We start from the raw sequence: 22,241 nt of genomic DNA on the forward strand, positions 1-22,241 counted from the left end.
TTTCAAATCAGCAGTGTACACTCGGTGCTTTCAAATCAAGCAGTGTACACTCGGTGCTTTCAAATCAAGCAGTGTACACTCGGTGCTTCCAAATCAGCAGTGTACACTTGGTGCTTTCAAATCAGCAGTGTACACTCGGTGCTTTCAAATCAGCAGTGTACACTCGGTGCTTTCAAATCAAGCAGTGTACACTCGGTGCTTTCAAATCAGCAGTGTACACTCGGTGCTTTCAAATCAAGCAGTGTACACTCGGTGCTTTCAAATCAAGCAGTGTACACTCGGTGCTTCCAAATCAGCAGTGTACACTTGGTGCTTTCAAATCAAGCAGTGTACACTCGGTGCTTTCAAATCAGCAGTGTACACTCGGTGCTTTCAAATCAAGCAGTGTACACTCGGTGCTTTCAAATCAAGCAGTGTACACTCGGTGCTTTCAAATCAAGCAGTGTACACTCGGTGCTTTCCGAGTTCTGCAGCCAATAATCCACAGGCTACTTGAGAGGGATTTGAACTCAAGACTCCATATTCTAGAACAGATGTCTAACTAGTAGTAGTCCACTAGGGAGCCCAGTGAAGGGTGCTCGCTGCGAACTACAGGATTTGAACTAACCTGTCGCACTGGGCATACTCGCTAGTCTAGTGGTTAAAGGGACTGTATACCATTGATTTTTGGAACGAACCGTTTGATTATTATAATTCTATATAAATGTATATAGCAAAATTAACCTACATGTATGAAACTTCCATTTCAAACAGTGGTACTATTTTTGAAGCACTCAGGACATCTGCTCTTGAGAGCGGGTTCAAAACCCATCCCATAGCATGAGGATTGGGCCCTGCTCTGGAGAGCGGGTTCAAAACCCATCCCATAGCATGAGGATTGGGCCCTGCTCTGGAGAGCGGGTTCAAAACCCATCCCATAGCATGAGGATTGGGCCCTGCTCTGGAGAGCGGGTTCAAAACCCATCCCATAGCATGAGGATTGGGCCCTGCTCTGGAGAGCGGGTTCAAAACCCATCCCATAGCATGAGGATTGGGCCCTGCTCTGGAGAGCGGGTTCAAAACCCATCCCATAGCATGAGGATTGGGCCCTGCTCTGGAGAGCGGGTTCAAAACCCATCCCATAGCATGAGGATTGGGCCCTGCTCTGGAGAGCGGGTTCAAAACTCATCCCATAGCATGAGGATTGGGCCCTGCTCTGGAGAGCGGGTTCAAAACCCATCCCATAGCATGAGGATTGGGCCCTGCTCTGGAGAGCGGGTTCAAAACCCATCCCATAGCATGAGGATTGGGCCCTGCTCTGGAGAGCGGGTTCAAAACCCATCCCATAGCATGAGGATTGGGCCCTGCTCTGGAGAGCGGGTTCAAAACCCATCCCATAGCATGAGGATTGGGCCCTGCTCTGGAGAGCGGGTTCAAAACCCATCCCATAGCATGAGGATTGGGCCCTGCTCTGGAGAGCGGGTTCAAAACCCATCCCATAGCATGAGGATTGGGCCCTGCTCTGGAGAGCGGGTTCAAAACCCATCCCATAGCATGAGGATTGGGCCCTGCTCTGGAGAGCGGGTTCAAAACCCATCCCATAGCATGAGGATTGGGCCCTGCTCTGGAGAGCGGGTTCAAAACCCATCCCATAGCATAAGGATTGGGACAAAAGGAACAAGACTAATACATACTTTTTGGTCTTTTTTTTAAATTATTAATCCAAATTAATTTGGGGGTAGTTGAAGGGAAGTGCTTATAAAATATTTTTAAATTTGATAAGTTTTATCAATTTAATAAATGTTTTATTTGAAAAAAATAAAAGGCACAGCATTGAATATTCCTACAGAACTGAAACATTCACAAAACCAATATACACATGTTATAACCTTTTAGCTTTTTTAGATTAAACATGTTTAATCATTTCACAAATAAATTATTGCTATTTTTTGTTACATCTTGTGGTTGCATTTGTACCCAACTTGCAAACTCAGTGCTTAAGGTACAAGTATTTTCATGATCACTACCTTAATGTAAACTGGACTGCAGTTAATATGATCAAAACAAAATCGAAATAAGACAACTAGGAACATGTCAGTTGTTGTGATCATCTTTACGCACATCTTTACATCAAACTCAAACTTTCATTGACATCTGAACATTGATGTATGTGAGAAATATAGCAACAATTGACTGGCTGTGAAGAGTCTACTATACTTCCTCCTTAGCTGTAAAGTTTGCAGCAAGCTGGCAGCGTCCTCTGCTTTTATTTGTTGATAGTCTTGGGGTCTTGGATTCATCTGAGGGGGTGGACAGTGTACTGCGTCTATCAGCGACTGCTTTATCAGATATAGTCAGGCACTTCCCCTGACTGTCCATAGTAGGTATTGTCAAAGATGCTGGCTTATGCTGGTCTACTGCAAAGACAATTTTTAAAAAAGACAGGATTTTTTCACCATGAAGTAGTAAAAACTAGTTGTGTTGTTCTCAGACTGTACCTGTATGATCATGTAATAATGGCCCATGAGAACATGAAGCCTCATTTTATAATCAGTTGTATCATACGTGGAAGTGTCGCGGCCAAGCGGTTAAGAGCACCTAATTCAAACTCTGGTGTTTCTGATCAGCAGAGTGTGGGTTTGAATCCCCAGCTGTGACACTTGTGTCCTTAAGCAAGACACTTAACCATTGCTTCATCCTTCTGATTGGACATTAAGCCGTTGGTCCATGTGTTGTGTAACGCATGTAAAAGAACCCAGTGCACTTTATCGAAAAGAGAAGGGGTTCGTCTTAGTGTTCCTGGGTCGATCGGCAGCAAATTGCGCCACAGCACCTTGTAAAACATTACATGGTGCTATCAGAATTAGGTCTCATAATTCAAATGTAGTCCCAAATCTTGCAGGAAATACTGTTACAGCACCAGGAGCGTCACTGAGTGACGGACATGTGCACTATAGGCCTAATAAGAATAATAATAACCGTATTTATAACGCGCCTTTTGCCAAAGGATACAGCGCGCCAGGTATAATTACTGCAAGGAGTGGGGCGAATTTTGAGATATAAGACCTAATCCTTAAGCACCATGTCATGGTTTACAAGGTGCTGTGGCGCAATATGCTGCCAATCCAGCCAGGCACACCGGGGCGAACCCCTTCTCTTTTGTGCACTGGGTTCTTTTACATGCGTTTACACAACACATGGGACCAACGGCTTTATGACCCATCCGAAGGACGAAGCAATGGTTATGTGTCTTGCTTAAGGACACAAGTGTCACAGCTGGGGAAGCCACAATTATTATTAGTTATTATTTTTATTATTCATATTATTTTGTGATTGTCCATCAACACTGTTTATATGTCTGCCCTTAGCTGCAGAGTATGGGTTGTGTACAAAGTTTTGTTTAAAAACCCACTATTTTAAAATTGGCCATTTGCACAGATTTATGAAAGGGTTTAACATTGTTGTTTAAAATGAATGTCATTAGCTGTCAAATTGCCACAACTGGTTGCTCACATGAGAATTTTAAGCTGAATTTTATGATCAATTTTAAATTTGCATTGCAACTAAATAACTTGATCCTGAATTAAAAGATTGAAGTAATTACAATTGGTGGGTATAGAACTATAGAGGACACTACCGTTTATGACACTCTAAATGCAATTTAACTAGTGGTAACTAGAGGGTAAATGCTAAGTAGTGATTAAATGGTCAAGTTGAGTTAGGTTTACTGACAACTTCAAATTAAAAACAGTAACTACTGAAAATAGTGACGCATAAGTATTCAGGAAAATGACATTTACTGTGACAAACAATTGTGTTCATACGCAACAGCAAGAATAAAAACAAAACAACTCATGTGGTCAGCTTGATAAATAATTGACATACCTTTACGAATAAACACTCCTTGATCACTAAGCCTTCTTAGTTTGTTAGTGTCTTCTACTTCAGTTGGCCCAGGAGGAGCTGTTAAAAACAAAAACAACTACCTAGTGACTTGTCAGATGAAGTCTTAAGAAACATGTCATGAGATAGACATAAAAGCAACGGTACTTTAGAGTCTGAACATTAAAATGAGAAAGCTTCCACAAACTTGATCTGTATGTTGCAAAGAACATGGTTTTTACAATTCAAATTATTACAAATTCAATTGAATTAATAATAATACTAACACCATTTATATAGCGCCTTTTCCTAAGGTTGCAAAGTGCTCAGAGAATGACAGGAAAAACAAAACAATGGTTATGCAATCAAAAACCAAGAGGAAAACCACAACTAGGAAAAGCCTGCAGTATTTAGTCAAGAACGTCCTGCGAAAAGCCTGTCTCTCTTTTACTAGAACTGCAGGCCAAGCAAGGCGAGATTTACTGAATGAAAAAGAATGTTTTCAGTAACCCTTTGAACATGATAACAGAGCTAGAATTGTTGATGGAGTGTGGAATGGAATTCCATATCCTAGGGCCTCGACTGAAAATGCTCTGTCTCCTGATTTTCTGGTGGTACGAGGAATATACAAGTTGCCCTGTGAACGTAAGTTGCTCTTTGTAGCCCTGGTTTCTAATGAGTTGGAAATATACACTTAACGATGTTGGCGTGAACTTTGTTTGATTGAACAGTGGAATTGTCTTACCAAGGCAGCTTGGATTGAGAGTAACTGCTTGCCTGGCGCCTTTACTGACTATCGATAGCACTCTAGGTACTGTTCCAATCAGAGAAGTTAATGTTGTATGTCCGTAGTCTGTTGGCTCAAGCTGTACACCATACAAGCTTTGGTACTTGGTCACTAACTCTTGACAGGTCATACTCAGACGGTTGTTTTGGATCAGCACATTGCGAACTTTGTGTGCAAACTCATGTACAAGGGTCAGCTCTATATAGCAATCATCCATCCATTCATTCTTCACCTACATCAAAGTTGAAGGCAACAAGAAAAAACATCACATTATAAACACCTTCAAAAAATGTGAAACAAATAATATCAAATATAGCAATAAAAAAGCCGATGTGATCAAGGATCATCTTATAGAAAATAAAATTGAGATAACAGAGACATGGTTCAAATCTCAGCATGACCAAAGAACCTCAGATAAACGCAAGAGGGCATTATAAAACAATTCAATAGCAGGAAACGAAACGCCCTATATTGGTGAAAATATACAGCACACTACTTGATGCATACAAAACAGTTACAGTGTCTGTGCATGCTTACAACAAGGTTATTCCCCAAAATTGCAAAAGCAAATATCTCTGGTGCATGCGCTGAAAGCATGTACTGTAGTTTCCTTCTGATAAGATAAGGCGCCGTACCCCAAATTACACTAAAAGACTAAGGATGGTTTCAGGGCCAAGTTCTGAAGCGCAACTCCAGACAGTGGTGAGACAGCATCTCAATTTTCTGTAAGGCGAGAGAACTATTTCACTAGGTGGGTTGATTTATCCTCGGCAGTTAAGACGTATGATGGTCGACAAGATCTCCTTCTTCGAGAACAAGTCATCAAGGGTAGTGGAAAGGACTTGGCATTATTCCTGAAAGAGCGGAAGCCGGATGACATCGAGACGATGACCACACTGGCTGAACAGTATATTGAGGCCCATGGGGGAAAGTTTGACACTGCCTCCCACTTTCGTCAACCACCCGATACTGTAACAAAGAACGAGAATGGTCAACCGACCGAGGACAAGTGGACACATGGAGCCTCCCCAAAACAAGACTCATCCAGAGCAGCTGACTGGAGTTCTAGGGCGTGTCATAAAAAAGGACAATTGGCAAGTGACTTTATGCAGCGAGGGAGTCAGCAACGACCCATGAATGTGGCGGGAATAGTCACCCCCAGATGAATCTTCTTCTTCTTTGAATCAGCGTAGGGTAACAGGTCATGGTTATGTTTCGGAAGAGACGCAGGCTTGTGGTCAGCAGCAATGAAGAGACGAGGCATCTCACTGTTCCTCATGTCAAGGTCGGGTTGAAACCAAGGAGAAAGAAATAGTTGCTGGAATGGTGATAGTTGAACCACAGCTACATGACTGTTGCTCAAACGATGGGTTCGTCAGTTTGGCATGTGGCCATAGTCTTCCGATAATGAGTGCGACCTGCAAGGTGAAAGTGAAGCCTGGTATGCCTGTCAAAGAAGATGAAGTCGTAAGCATCAAGGTCAACGTCTTGCGAGACAGTGGTTGTTCCGGTGTGGTGGTACGGCATAACTTGGTTCCCCTAGCCTGGACCCACTTGAGTACGTTCCGTTTCTATTCTGATACTCTTGAACCCATCAACCAAACATGGAGGCAGCAGTTGGTAGAGTAATAACCAGCAGTAGTTGCCACAGAAAAATACTATCATTTTGCATTTTGCTTCATTATAAGACGCTTAACTTTGTGATAGATTTAATCACTGACTGTGTACACTGTTACGTTGTATACATATACACATGCGCAATGGATTGTGATGGCACAATCTTCGTTGATGGGAGCGCTTGTTAGCGCTGCACTGGTCGTACGTCTTGACACGTATGACCAGATAGAAATCATTCGTAACTACATAGAGAGGCTAGATCAGTATTTTACTGCCAATGATATCCCTACATCTAAGCAGACATCTAAATTGATCATGTTTGTACAATTAAGCCTACATATTCTGTAGTTTTGTCGTAAAGACGCTCAAATTCTCATGAAAATGCTCCATTTTGACCACGATGTTGACAGAATGAGCATGCAGCGCTGACAATGCACAGTAAAATGGTATCATCGATGCAATTTTGGGGGAAAAAAGAAGATTTTCCCGAGCATATGCAGACACAATGAGTCTTTGTATCAAGGTGTCTGCAACTGGTTCGCGTAATTTCACAACTAGAGGGCGTTTAATCTCATGCTATCGCACATTTCAAATTGCTCACTAGTATCCAATGTTTCTTTTTCCTTTTTTTTTCACATGCAAAGTAACATAGGCCTGAAAACGACGTTTGTGTGTGTGTGATCGAGCATTGTGTACTGTGTAATAGCAATGTGGTCAGCATTTTGCGGCACATTCGAGTGAATTTTTTTACGTTTATCTGAAAAGTATAATTGTTAATGTGTAACCGGATGGTCTGTCCGGTAACCCTGTAACTGTTCTGCATAAAATAATAAACTGGTTTTTATTTTTGAGAGTACATGCACTAAACAGTGTGGCCGTGGCTCTGAAAATAGGCTGTGCCGTGATTTATTTTATTTGGCCAATCACAGCTGCATGGCTGGCTGCCGATAAGCTTGATGCACACCTGTTCACTTTCGGTGTCCGCCAACAATTAACGCCTTTTCCCAATACAATACCTACCCAATTTTTAATTCAAATTCATACTGTACTCGAAGGCCACATATTTTTAAAGGCAGTGAACACTAATGGTTATTACTCAAAACAATTATTATCATAAAACCTTTCTTGATTACGAGTAATGGGGAGAGGTTGATAGTATAAAACCTTGTGATAAACAGCTCCCTCTGAAGTGACATAGTTTTCAAGAAAGAAGTAATTTTACACAAATTTGATTTTGAGACCTCAGAGAATTTGAGGTCTCAAAATCAAGCATCTGAAAGCTGAAAGACCATGGTGCGACAAGGGTGTTTTTTCTTTCATTAAATCTCGATTGAGCTCAAATTTTCAACGGTTTGTTGTTTTAAGCATATGTTGGGATACACCAACTGTGAAGACTAGTCTTTGACAATTACCAATAGTGTCCAGTGCCTTTAATTGAAAAATCTGAATAGGATATCTGACCTTGAGAATGTAATGAAGGTTCTTCATAAGTGTGAGCAATCTGCTGTGTCCATATTCCATTGGAAGCAACTGTTGATGCCACACTTGTTGGTATGCATGTGTAATGTCATTGATAAGTAGTCGTCCTCCAGTAGATTCAAGAAAAACAACAAGAACCTGTTGAGCTAACTGGCTTAGTTGCATTTTCTCCACCAAATGCAAGCGTTTCTCAGCACCATCACTGACGATCTAAAACAGCAACAAGAAGAGAAGTCACTTTATAAGTGAAACAAAACCCCACCATCGTGTGTGTACCTTTTTATGCAAATGCTTCATTTACGATGAAACTGCTTGGCTGTCATTGATTCTGTGACCGAGATGTTTAAGGTAGTACCAATTTCCCGCGATTAAGACGCGACTTATCTGACTTTGAAAGGTTTACAAAAATCACTGCGTCCTGTCTTCCAAGATACCCTATCCGATTTCCTTTTCCAGATTAAAATCTACTTGATCAGGAAAAGAACATTTTCTTTGACAACTGCAGCCCGTAGGTCTTAGGGCCAGGCAAACCACTGCATGCAGAGAAGTCAGGCAAACCACTGCATGCAGAGAAGTCAGGCAAACCACTGCATGCAGAGAAGTCAGGCAAACCACTGCATGCAGAGAAGTCAGGCAAACCACTGCATGCAGAGAAGTCAGGCAAACCACTGCATGCAGAGAAGTCAGGCAAACCACTGCATGCAGAGAAGTCAGGCAAACCACTGCATGCAGAGAAGTCAGGCAAACCACTGCATGCAGAGAAGTCAGGCAAACCACTGCATGCAGAGAAGTCAGGCAAACCACTGCATGCAGAGAAGTCAGGCAAACCACTGCATGCAGAGAAGTCAGGCAAACCACTGCATGCAGAGAAGTCAGGCAAACCACTGCATGCAGAGAAGTCAGGCAAACCACTGCATGCAGAGAAGTCAGGCAAACCACTGCATGCAGAGAAGTCAGGCAAACCACTGCATGCAGAGAAGTCAGGCAAACCACTGCATGCAGAGAAGTCAGGCAAACCACTGCATGCAGAGAAGTCAGGCAAACCACTGCATGCAGAGAAGTCAGGCAAACCACTGCATGCAGAGAAGTCTGACTCATCCGGAAGCAGATGCCTTGCATGGCCTTAAAACCATCAAACAAGGAGAAATTGGTTTTTGCTTCATAGTCTTCTTGCACTCATGTGTAAAGACAAGAAAGATGTAAAGATTCATTAGACAATGCATTAATATCTCATCTCATTGAGATCATCTCATTGTGTCATTGACTACGATAGCAGTCAGGGTAGGGTAGGTGGCCTTACACTTTCGTATTGTACTACAGTGACATCGCGGAACGGAAAATGTTCACAGCTTCATAACTCAAATCTTACCTGCAACAAGCCACTAATTTCAACAGATTCACACTCCATGGCAGCATGTTTTTTTTCTGCGGTGGGTTTTGATTGTCATATACTCTTCACAAATCCGTCATTTTCATGAAATAAATGCAGCTCCCAACGTTAAGATATTAAAATTTTTGTTCGCACTCTCACAGTCGGCTGTGTGCACGCAAGACGCGCAAATCTTGCGTTGCGTTTGCATGTTAACGCTGTGCAGTCAATATAATGGTGACCAAGAATTCATGCGTCTTGCACGCGAATGTATACACGTACGCACCGCAACAGACAATACTGTGAGAAAACGATCAAAACGGGAATTTTTTAACATTGGGAGCTGCATTATTTCACGAAAAATGCCGCCATGGAATGTGAGTATGTTGAAATAAGTGGCTTGTTGCAGGTAAGATTTGAGTTATGAAGCTTTGAAAATTTTCCGTCCCAGAAACGGGCCTCAATAGTTAGGACTCTGTATCTGTGTACAGAGAAAGAGTCTTATATAGGGCTACAAGAAACCCTACTTGAGTGACATAAAGCAAGTAACCTGAAACAATTGAGTTTATGCTATAATATAAAGAATCATATTTGACCTTCACAGATTGGAATAAATGAAAGCTGAGAATGCATCTGTGATCATAATTCACAGTTTGATTCAATAGATTTTTTATATTTGGATACAGTCACCAAATTATTTTCTCAAATTCCCACAAGGTTGACAACTTGATGTTTCTACCTACCTCAACAACACGAGGAAATAAAGCCATTAACTCCTCTAGGTTGTTGACGCCCAAGTCCTTGAAGCAAATAGAATAAGTATAGGATCTGACATACAACTCATGGAACACCGCAACATTGATGAGGTGAAGACGGTTTGCCTGCAACATTTCAGAAGTACGGTGAGCAAGGAGTGCTAACTGCTCATTCCTAGTCAGTTTGACGACACGTTCATCGCCCTGCTCCTCAACCTAGTCAAATAACACAAAATCAATCACAGTCATATGGCAAGAAATAAATACAAACAAATCTACCAGTAAATCTAACAGGTGTTGAACATTAGCAGATTCACCACTACAAACTAAAATACATTTGGCTATACCAAATACTGCCTATAGCTCCTAATTTCTTGTGCACCAAATATACTGAACAGCTGGCCAACACTGAAGCACATTGGGTAGAATAATTAGCAATGTTAAAGGATAGTATTTAAATGTTGAACAAGATGCTTACATTGCTTTAAATAAGTTAGGCTTACTGAGAATACACAAACCTGAATAATATCTTGTAGTGCTTCCAACAGCTCAATGAGCTTATTAAAGCCATAGTCCCCAACACGACACTGGTGGCCAAAGTGATGATGAAATGCTGGAATGAACTTTGAAAACAACATCCCAAAGCGAGGCTGGTAGGACAGAAGCTCTTCAATCTCCATGCTGAACTTACGCATACGAATAAGCTCTTCTTTTGTTTGCTCTAGAAGGAAAAGTAAAATATATTTCATTAGCTAAACTTATAACCTAAAATAAATAAAAGGAGAAAATTCAGGCCAAACTCCCCAAAACGAAACAAAATGTTGCTTTGAAGCTAAACTTAAATTATCATTATACTGAAATAGTTACTTGCAATTGGCTATGATCTTAACCAGCTTGCATCGGGATTAAAACCTGTTTACCGCTATCCATGCCTAATTTATTTCAGTCCAGTAGCAACTGTTTTCTAGCCATTATGATCTTATTTTGTCAATGGAACTCAGTTTGGATGACCCATATAACATGAGATTTCCATTTAAACAATAAAAAATAGTGAAAATAATACAAGAAGCTACAAATTCTATTTGCAACATTAATGTGGTAGCTTACCCTATATTTCATATTATCTTCCAGTAGGCTTAAATTCTTGATTCTGATTGGTCCATCCATAGCAACAAGAGCGTGATAAAAACCAATATTGCACAGCCCATATCACACCCTGAGTCTGTTGTGTTTTAACTGCGCACAAAGTTTACTTGAAGATAAATACGTTATCAAACGCGCTTGTGGAATACCAAATAAGTATATTCTGCGTCCCATATCCAACTCAGAACACTATATGCTTACATATTCCACTCGCGCTTGTGTGATAACTTATATAATCTTGAGAAGATTAAATGTATTATTCACAATACAATTCTAGTATTACAATTACAATTGGCCTTTGTGAGCTATGGTGGCCACTGTAGGCATGCACACTTTGGTTTGGGTGTTTACCGACAAATTCATCCCCAAAAATAGGGCTCTACTAATGTGTCTACCATACATCTCATCATTGCTAATTGGCCAGTTTCAAAAATTTATTTGAAAATAATGTTACCTCTCTTTGGTATGAAGACTAGTGTGTTTTCTCCATTCCAACTTATCTGTAACCAGAATACATGCACATATTAAACTTGGGAGGACAAGATATGATGGTAATGGGTAGTAGGTGTTTCATTGAGTGAAAATGGCTATTGTTATTCATATCATCAGAAAAATATATTTTATGTTTATTTATAATGCAACATGTCGGCACTATTGATATGAATGGACAACAGATGAATATTGTACAATAGTCTGGTTTATTTTGGGTAACCAGTCGATATTAGCTACCCGAAGTATTGGAAGTTGACAAACTAGCGCAAATTTCACCTGTGAAGTGTTAGAAAAGCTGTGGCAAACCAATTTCTACAAAGCAACTGTAGAATGTATGCGGTATAAGGTGCCTTGCTAAGCGTGTCACTCAGAGATCATAGCTACGCTGCAGGAATGTGCGTCCTGGGAAATGTTTTTCAGTGAAAAAAAAAACAACAATAATGAAAAACACACAAGAAGTTCTTCTACCAAATTAAACAAAGCAAAAAAACACATTCATGATTATAATCTTGTAGCGTATCGATGGCGATTTAAAAGAATGTCAAATTTTGTTGATAGCGGGTCGGCCTGACATTTTCAATGCAGCAAACTCAGGAACAAATTCTGTAAACACGCGTGTACAGATAGACTCGACAGTTAGTCCTTTGTATGTTCGACGAAAGCATTAAGATGCATACATTGCGCACACCGCACACACGAAACACAAGTCGGACCGTTTTTCACAGTCTACGGACATAGTGGGAATTTAGTTGAGATCAATCGGTGTACATGTACAGTACATATACTTCGTGACAAATTCTCCACACATGCATTTTCCAGTGACGTCAACATCTAGCACTTTGAACGTCTTTTAATGCACGCAAGTGTAGATGCACAGCCACTCGCTTTCCGTATCCCACAAACAATTGATGTCCTTTCTAAATTATATTGATACAAACACTTAGTTTATCGGGTGAATTTTTGTTTAATACTAATTTATCCAAAGTTTGACCTCACACCACCTGGACCTACCCCACAATTTTTAATTCAAATTTACACTGAACTCCGAGACCACATATTTTGAAGTGAACAATCCGGAATTTCAGAAAAATCTGGAAGATTCTCGTGCCTGTATTAACCACCCCCTCCCAGTGTACGGTTTGTTTGCGTGTTGAGAAACTGTTGATAACTGTCAATGGCCACTTACACAAAAGGCTATTCTAGGATTGGGTTGTAGCTTATATAGTCACAGTAATACAATAAGGTATACTTTCAGATATATCAAATGTTTTTTAAACAAATTATCAACAATTTTATTCTGTCAGTTAATTAACTGTGTCACTTTGACCAATCTGATAGCAAGAAAGTCAATCAACTCAATTTTTAAATAGTCAATTAATAAGGCGTGTTCATAGCCAAATCTAGAGGTGATGGTCAAACATGACTTACCATGGCCATATTCTCAGGGACCTCTGCAAGTAAGTCATGGATATCACATACTCCATAGTCTATTACATTCCATGGTTTATTGAAGCATCTTTCATATGCAGATGGAAACTCCTGCAGTGTCATCTGAGCAATAACAACAATTGTCAAGTCATAGAGTAAGAGAATATTGCTGAATATATATTAGCAGTTATGCATTGTAGGAGGATATTCAATAAAAAAACAACTACAAAAAAAATCTGTTTCTGTTTAATCATTTAATTTGAAGACATAGTACAGCATGGAAGCCTCCCAAATTGCTAATACAACTGCAGAAATCAAAATAGAGCATGAATATGAATCTACACGAAACACCTGGCAAAGTTGTTTTCACAAAAATTATGCTAATGCTAAAAAACTTAATCTCGTTGGTTCATCAACCACACAGCTGGTACCTACACAAAGTTACATCACTCCAAATGATTATGCATTGTCTAAGGTTCAGGTCAAAGCTACGAGCATGTGATAGGCCATTTTATCAAACACTAGGACATTAAAGGCAGTGGACACTACTGGTAATTACTCAAAGCTACGAGCATGTGATAGGCCATTTTATCAAACACTAAGACATTAAAGGCAGTGGACACTACTGGTAATTACTCAAAGCTACGAGCATGTGATAGGCCATTTTATCAAACACTAGGACATTAAAGGCAGTGGACACTACTGGTAATTACTCAAAGCTACGAGCATGTGATAGGCCATTTTATCAAACACTAGGACATTAAAGGCAGTGGACACTACTGGTAATTACTCAAAGCTACGAGCATGTGATAGGCCATTTTATCAAACACTAGGACATTAAAGGCAGTGGACACTACTGGTAATTACTCAAAGCTACGAGCATGTGATAGGCCATTTTATCAAACACTAGGACATTAAAGGCAGTGGACACTACTGGTAATTACTCAAAGCTACGAGCATGTGATAGGCCATTTTATCAAACACTAGGACATTAAAGGCAGTGGACACTATTGGTAATTACAGAGATGCCAACATTGAATTTTAAAAAAGAGTAGCATCTCCCAAATGTTAAGGGCGAGCGCAGCTTGGGCTCCCTATACCGATCTTTCTTTTACTCTCTACAATGCTAATTAGCTCATTTTCAGGCATTGTTGTGAAATAACAATTACCTGTATGCATCAACAGAACAGCTACAAATGTTTATAATGGCCAGTGAAAAGAAACTTGAAAAAAAAAACTGATTTCCCTCATCTTCTGACTATGTTTCAAAAATAAATGTAACATAAAAAAGGGTGGCCTTACTTAAATGTAACATAAAAAAGGGTGGCCTTACTTAAATGTTTTTGTTTTAATGATCAGAAATGCAACAACAAGCTATTGGGAGAGAGAAAAAAAAAAAAAAAAAAAAAAAAAAAAGTGTCCGATTTTGGGCAAAAAATACGTGTCCGTATTTTGGGCATTGTCTGGACATCGGCGCTACAATTACTGGTAGGAAAACATGAAAAACTGTCTAGCTTAGACCTCGCAGGCCACTCAGTTGAAGGTATTTTTGTTCAGAAGGTCTCCTTTTTTTGTCGCCATTATTTCGTACTTTTTTTGCCAAGCTTCGATGAAGTACATGTACAGACAGCGTGGGCACAATAATAGTGGATACGTGAGGAATGAGGTTACTGTGACACGTTAGCTCACACACAACCTCATTCCCCACGCACGTGTGCACTATTCCCCATCGTGTAATAGAGATCAATGGGTACGATCTTGCAGCAATCACTAGCGTAAAAAATGCACACTCAGCCGGCCAGCCAGCGGGGGAGGGCACGCAACAATCATTACGTCGAGACACGTACATTCTTCGAGTGAATTCGCCGCTATTATTCAACACTGCGTTCTAAAATAAAAAGTGTGTTTTTCTTTTCTGTTACAATTGTTTTGATATTTTTCTTAATTTGTATTTCCACTTAATAGTTCATTCGTTGTTTGCATGTATTGTACGATTTAATAAAATTATATTGGGCGGCTTGTTTAGCGTGTTTTATTGAGTATTATCGTAGCGTCGTAGTCATGGCTCGAAATCGTATTTGCTACGCCCAAATCGTGTATGTTGGTATCTCTGTAATTACTCAAAACAAATATTAGCATAAAACATTACTTGGTAACGAGTTATGGGGAGCTGTTGATAGTATAAAACATTGTGAGAAACGGCTCCCTCTGAAGTAATGTATTTTTCGAGAAAGAAGTAATTTTCCACGAATTTGATTTCGAGAGTTCCAGCAGTCAATCACTATTTACAATTCCTTAATTTGCTAGTGCATGTCTTTTAGGTTGAAGATCTACAAGACATGGCTGCCAAGGTTGCATAGTCCAGGCATGAGACTTGAATAATGTGAGCATTCCTGTGAAGTACCTTGCGGACTTTGGTTCTTCACAATTTGTTAACGAGGTATAACGACCCACTCTAGTGACTGCTCTACTTCTTCCAAAAATGCTCAAAGTTTGAAAAAACTCTTGAAGTTTGGAAAAAACCTGAGATATCTGTGTGGAATCTCCAATCAGGGGTTGGTACATTAACCAATTCTTATCTATAAACATATCTTACAGAAATCTTATCTAGTTTAATGCAACAAATGTTCAGCACATTGGGACTCTGTGTGTTATGCGCTTTACAAGAACGGTTTATTTTTATTTTTATTATTTATTTAATTGAGTTGTATTTTAACTGTTACAATTGCAATAAATATGTAAAAAAAATTGATAGAACAACATCTGTTTTCACAGTATGTGAAACAGACATGTTTGTTATCACTTTAATGTAAGGTACTAACCTGTTTGCTGGCCTGTGACTTAAGCACCTTGAGTAAGTCTTGTGAGAAGCGTTTGGTCTGAATACGGTGTGTCAGTGTTAGCAGCTTGTTCTCCGTCATTCCAAGAACCTTCACAATTATCATTACCAAATTATATTTATGTTACAACTTCAAGGTTAGGTCAATCAAATGTTCATTTTGATGTGTTAAGTAAATAAATCCAGAGTATAGAGTTCCAGTGGTAAAGTTCCTTTTGTATACTTAAAAAATAATAATAATATAATATCAAAGTCTTATATAGCGCATGTATCTACCAACAAGGTACTCAAGGCACTTAGTATATACATTTATGCAGATAGAGAGGTTATTGCAGTGATGTATTCCGAGACCCAAATATGTAGCACCTTATTTGGTTTACAAGGTACTACGGCGCATTCAGCAGCCACAACCAGGAACATCGGGGCGAACCCCTTCTCTTTTCGATAAGTGCACTGGGTTCTTTTACATGCGTTACACAACACATGGGACCAATGGTTTAATGTCCCATCCAAAGGACGAAGCAATGATTAAGTGTCTTGCTTTATGGACATAAGTGTCACGACTGGGGGACTCGAACCCACACTCTGCTGATCAGAAACACCAGAGTTTGAATTTGGTGCTCTTAACCGCTCGGCCATGACACTTGCACAATATACTGTCAACCATCTCATTATGTGCTTTTACATCAAGTGTAAAAGTGGCTCACACCCTATTTAATTTGAGCGCAAGCAATACAAACAAAATATCAATCAGCTATAAAGCAGACATGCAAACAATAAATCTATGTACCATCTCTTGATTGAACCCAATTAATCCTAAGTGATGAGAAACAATGTAATTTTAACAACCTGTAATAAATTTCTCAAGATAACCCAACATTTTTCAAAATTTACCAGAATTCTACAATAAAATTATGGGAAAACACCATGAGCTTGAGTGATACCTGTAAAGCATGTGATATAGCTTCGAAGAGTTCAATAAGTTTGAGGAATCCATAATCAGCTACACGACACTGACGGCCAAAATGATGATGATAACTTGGAATGAACTTTGAGAAAGGAAGTCGACATTTTGGGGTATGTTTCAGAAGTTCCACTGCCTCTTTACTGAACTGAAAAAGCTGCGGAGGTAGCAGAGGTGTGGCACTCCGGATTCCTGTTTAAACAAACAACAAACAAATAATTTGGCAATGCATTTTAACTTCACAATAATGCTGACTTTGCTGAAAGCTAGTTCCTGAAATGCCCCTAGTTTGCCCTTAGTTTGTTTCCATTGTTCACAGCACTGAGGGAAGTGCAAGTTTCATGCATGCCATGGGCAATTATCAGCAGTGTCTTACTGTCTGGCGAGAGACCAACTACAATGTATACCCTCAACATTGGCAACTTGATGTAGATTAGTGCCAAAGTTTGTTTATTTTTCCTTTTTTTTTAACTTAAAAATAACACCAATTAATAATAACGAGGAAAGAGAGAAACAATCTGAGAAAATCTCAAATGATTTTGGGTTGTTTTAAACGACCTCCAGATTAACGTTAACTAACTGCCATGAGTGACGGATATGAGCACTCTATTATAAGCGCTATATTGTAAGCCCCTATTATTGGACAAAAACTCCCAAACATCATGTTGATATTTTGCCAGATTGAGGCTTCATACATATATATCAAAGTCTTATAACGCACGTATCTACCAAACAAGGTACTCAAGGCACTAAGAATATACAAACTTTCAGAAAGATTTGTTATTGCAGTGATGAATTCTGAGACCCAATTATGTAGCACCTTATAAGGGTTTACAAGGTGCTAGGGCGCATACAGCAGCCACATCCAGGAACACCGGGCGGGGCGAACCTCTTCTCTTTTCAATAAGTGCACTGGGTTCTTTTACATGCATTACACAACACATGGGACCAACGGCTTTACGTCCCATCCGAAGAACGAAGAAATGGTTAAGTGTCTTGCTTAAGGACACAAGTGTCACAGCTGGGGATTCGAATCAACAACCTGCTGATTAGAAACACCAGAGCTTGAATTTGGTGCTCTTAACTGCTCAACAACGACACTTCCATGACATACACAGGATCCTGTCTTGTGTTGAGGTTAAGTGATTCATTCTTTGGTATGTATTGATGAGTGAGCAGAGTTACTTACCAACTGGAAAATCTTCCTCTACTTTCCTCTTTTCCCAACACACTGTTTTGTGTCCATCTTGACTGAGTCCTACTTGTACACCTTGGATACATGTAAGGAGATGTTCAAGTGGTACTCCTGTATCGTAACTCTCAGTCAAAGCAGAGAACTCGGCAGCAAAACATTCCATAAAACTGCAGTAAACAACAGTAATTTGAAATCCATAGCGTTATTTTTTTGTAAGCAGTAATTATCAATAAACCTTGATTAGTCTTATGTAACATTGACAAAAACCACCAAAACCCAATATGGTACTTATAACAAACATATTTCATAACAGATCCTGTAAGAAAGGAGTGCAAAATCAAATAAGCGGTATTTCATGGTTTACCCTTTATTAACCATAGTGTAATTCACTCCTCACCACGCCATGGAAATTCACACAATTTCTTGCCGTACAGTACCTAGAAATCATCGTATAACTTTTAGTGTGATTATTTTCTTGTTTTACAAGTTGAATTGATTTTGCAATTATCTGTTGAGTGATTTTTCACAGTTGTTTTGTTTGCATATAACCAAATTGAAGCTTTGAGGTTGAAAACGAAAAAACCCCAAAGCTACATAAGTAAGTGGTCAAACATCCATCATTAGAGCGAGTTAGAACGTGGTAGCAAATCTACGGGGGAATTATGCGTGGCTGATGCAGAGAAATTACCGCACTCTCAGACTTAAAATCAAGTTTACGTGGTATTAGGAGACCGATCAGAGATCTAAAACACCCGGACGCAAATCTGAAACTCGAATTTTTTAAGGGCGATCGTGCACTTAAGTGGTTTTGTTCGTGTTGAATTGATTTGCGCAAAATTGTTTGCACAATCAGTCCATCTTGCAGGAATAGTTTGTGCAACTGCCGATCGTGCAGGAATGGTTTGTGGTTTATGCAATTGGCATATCTATTTGAGCATGAATAGTTTGCGCAATTTGCCGATAGTACAGGAGTAGTGTGCGCTATATGCCGATAGATATGGAATAGTTTGCGCAATTTGGAGATCGTGCATGAATTATATGCGCAATTTGCAGGAATGGTTTGCGCAATTCGACGATAGTGCAAGATTGGTACAGCATGTGCGGCATCGTAGTCTGCAACGTACATGAAAATTTACTATGTACAGTGTACATATAGCAAGGACGTGTATCTTTGTAGACTTGTGTGAAAAAAAGTCAACATTTTGTTCGTACACTTTTGGGGGGGGGGGGGTCTTAAAAAAGTGTACTCTTTGTACACTTGTGAAAATGTTGATAATTGTGAACAGCCCCTAACTGAACTACTTAAATTCAACTATCAACCCGTAAGTGTTTCAACAATAAACAATCCAGCAAAAGTCACTTTTTTAATTTCCCTTGACGTTCACTATTGTAGTTGTTGTTCACCGTAACAACTGGTTAATATGAATATTCATCAATAGACGTCTGTGCGTGCCAGTCTTGACGCAATTACAGTAGCGCAAGTCTCATGCACCAGCCTATGTTGGTTAACCCCTTTGCTGCTATGAAAGTCGCCATCTGTAAGGCAAACCGTATTCGCGTCTAAACGAGTACATCAAAGAAACACGCAGCGTTCCCGATTTGATTTCTACAGCACATGCACGCACGCACACACGCACATGCTCGCAGACGCCATCTTGTAGGGCAGATATTTGATCGGTGTCGTCATATTCAATATGGTCCATTATCCATTGGCCCTTCCATGGCAAAACATTTTTTAGTTGGCTGGTTTGCCATGGAAAGGCCGGCTGGTTTGCCATGGAAAGGCCGGCTGGTTTGCCATGGAAAGGCCGGATAAGACAGTTTTTGGTTGTTGTTCAATGTTAGTCTCTTCAGGGCGTTCTAACCAGGCCAGAAGGATATTGCTTAGTTTGAAAACTTATGACAGTCCATGTGTGTGTTACAAATGTCTGCGCGTGCCAGTCTTGACCCAATCACGAAACTGTCTGAGGTATTTATAAATAGATGTTTAAGTAACAAATTGTTATAAAGGACAAATTACCAGATGCAAAAAAAAAAAAGCAAAATATTATGCATGTGAGTGAACACCATGACAGTTGTTAATATACTACCTGATAAGCGGCATCTTTCCATGATGTATCTGAAGCAGCGAGTGAACCTGTGCTGAGAACGTCTTGAGTGATACAATGACGAATGAATCCTGAGTCAGATTCCTGTAGTCTCTTGATTCACGCTGGTCATGAAGAGAACACAATTCCTCACACGAGTCCACGGTAAGGTTCCTATTTCAAGAAATGTATATCAACATTATTATTTTCATTTAAAATGAATTCTGACTTGAAGTAGGTGCCGCTAAAATGAGTAATAATGGGTTTATGATTGACATCATGTGCAAAGCTTATCCCAATCACATTTGAGAACACGTTGAAGCTTATTCATAAATACCCATGATGATTGGTCATAAAGAGATCACATGTTGATGTTTAAAAGTGTACAGTATATATATGTGTATATATTTGCACAGCATGTGCAATATATATATATGTAAACACAGTGATGGCTTGAACCACCCGGTTCTTGCACTGAGCAGTGAGTCTGCAATGCTCAGTTCTACTTCAAGTTGATGGCTTGAACCACCCGGTTCTTGCACTGAGCAGTGAGTCTGCAATGCTCTGTTCTACTTCAAGTTGATGGCTTTAACCACCCAGTTCTTGCACTGAGCAGTGAGTCTGCAATGCTCTGTTCTACTTCAAGTTGATGGCTTGAACCACCCGGTTCTTGCACTGAGCAGTGAGTCTGCAATGCTCAGTTCTCCTTCAAGTTGATGGCTTAAACCACCCGGTTCTTGCACTGAGCAGTGAGTCTGCAATGCTCAGTTCTACTTCAAGTTGATGGCTTGAACCACCCGGTTCTTGCACTGAGCAGTGAGTCTGCAATGCTCAGTTCTACTTCAAATTGATGGCTTGAACCACCCGGTTCTTGCACTGAGCAGTGAGTCTGCACTGATCTGTTCTACTTCAAGTTGATGGCTTGAACCACCCGGTTCTTGCACTGACCATCATGTGATTGGTTCTCGACTTCACAATTTGTTACCGAGGTAGAACAATGTAGCTTGAAATTTAATATTCTTATAACAATTGACTAGCTTACCTATGTATGTAGAATGGTAGTGGTGACTGGTAGCCTACCGGTGAACTAAAGCCTGATGAGTTAGGTGAGTTAGGTCTACTATGGGTAGTTAATGCTACAACCTTACCCACTGGTGTGTCACGTATTGTCAGGGTGTCCGGTATCTGGTACAGGTCATTCACATACAGAACCTGTCTGTATCTACAAATGTTTAAGTAAAATTTGTTATTTTCCTGGTTTTCGACATTCTACATGTATAAGGATATGTGAACTGGACACTTGTGTTTGTTTTCTAAAAATTCAACCATGAATACTGGCAAACACATTCCCCCCCCCCCAAAAAAAAATAATAATAGTAATACAAAAAAACATATAAAACAAAACAAACAAATAAAAAACCTTTCTGGCAATACTCAGAATCAATCCATAGATAATGTTCAAACACCCTGACATGGTTGTGTTATAATTACATTGAATACCTGCGTTCAAATGACGTTTTGACATCACAAAGTGGAAGACACATTCCTGGAATTTCTTGAAGCATTGGAATTATCATCAGCCTACAAAGATGTAGAATGAAATAAAAAGTAGTAGTTGTGTTGCACTTCAATGACTGGTAAAAAATGAAGTAGTTACTGCTAAGAAAACTGATTGAGATATTTGTTAGCAGTTTCATTAACTGAAGCAGCCCTAGCTTTTTATCTGAAATGACATCAAGAAAGGTCCTGTACTAAGCAGATACAATAGACCGATCCGTCAAGCTCCGCCCCATTCTGTATTGACCAATCACAAAACAACTAAGGTTTGACAAATCAAGTCCGACATGCGTGCAGGTATGCTTAGCTGCGCAGCAGAGTTGTGTGGAAAGGCATTGGAGAGGCTCACATGTTCTTGCTTACACGTGCGTCAAGGGCGGAGCCTAATGAATAGGTTTATTCTAACACCAGCTGAATTGTTTGTAGTACCCAAGGGCTTGCAGGACATTGAAGCATTGAGTGGATATTTAAAACAGGATTGAAACAAAGCTCCAGTTGGTAAGACACTGCTCTAGAATTGCAAGGGTCGTGGGTTTCAAATCCCACCAAAGTAATATGCCTGTGACTTGTTCACAGGACTTGGGGAAAGTACTGAGTATGTGCCAACACACATTGGTGTATATGGGTTAAAAACAAAAATGAATATTCCTTATCCTCAATGGAAATTT

The 22,241-nt window shown here is 39.8% G+C and overlaps 1 protein-coding gene across 5 annotated transcripts in view; it reads right to left on the reverse strand.

Annotated features, from left to right (window-relative positions):
• Positions 1-2,172: 2,172 nt before the first annotated feature.
• The window catches only part of LOC117292184 (meiosis regulator and mRNA stability factor 1-like), a 42,376-nt gene continuing 22,307 nt past the window's right edge, over positions 2,173-22,241 (reverse strand). For all 5 annotated transcript variants that reach the window (XM_033774130.1, XM_033774131.1, XM_033774129.1 and 2 more), the window contains exons 10-23: positions 21,517-21,597; positions 21,059-21,238; positions 20,020-20,190; positions 17,924-18,096; positions 16,715-16,926; positions 15,754-15,861; positions 12,932-13,054; positions 11,466-11,511; positions 10,387-10,589; positions 9,857-10,084; positions 7,727-7,954; positions 4,607-4,880; positions 3,865-3,942; positions 2,173-2,396 (exon numbers count right to left, since the gene is read on the reverse strand). In XM_033774130.1, the coding sequence (XP_033630021.1) occupies positions 2,191-2,396; positions 3,865-3,942; positions 4,607-4,880; positions 7,727-7,954; positions 9,857-10,084; positions 10,387-10,589; positions 11,466-11,511; positions 12,932-13,054; positions 15,754-15,861; positions 16,715-16,926; positions 17,924-18,096; positions 20,020-20,190; positions 21,059-21,238; positions 21,517-21,597 (2,311 nt within the window). In that variant the 3' untranslated portion in view covers positions 2,173-2,190. The remainder of the gene's footprint in view (positions 2,397-3,864; positions 3,943-4,606; positions 4,881-7,726; positions 7,955-9,856; positions 10,085-10,386; positions 10,590-11,465; positions 11,512-12,931; positions 13,055-15,753; positions 15,862-16,714; positions 16,927-17,923; positions 18,097-20,019; positions 20,191-21,058; positions 21,239-21,516; positions 21,598-22,241) is intronic.

This window comes from Asterias rubens, chromosome 7 (assembly GCF_902459465.1).
Source record: "Asterias rubens chromosome 7, eAstRub1.3, whole genome shotgun sequence".
In the NCBI taxonomy this organism is placed as follows: Eukaryota; Metazoa; Echinodermata; class Asteroidea; order Forcipulatida; family Asteriidae; genus Asterias; species Asterias rubens.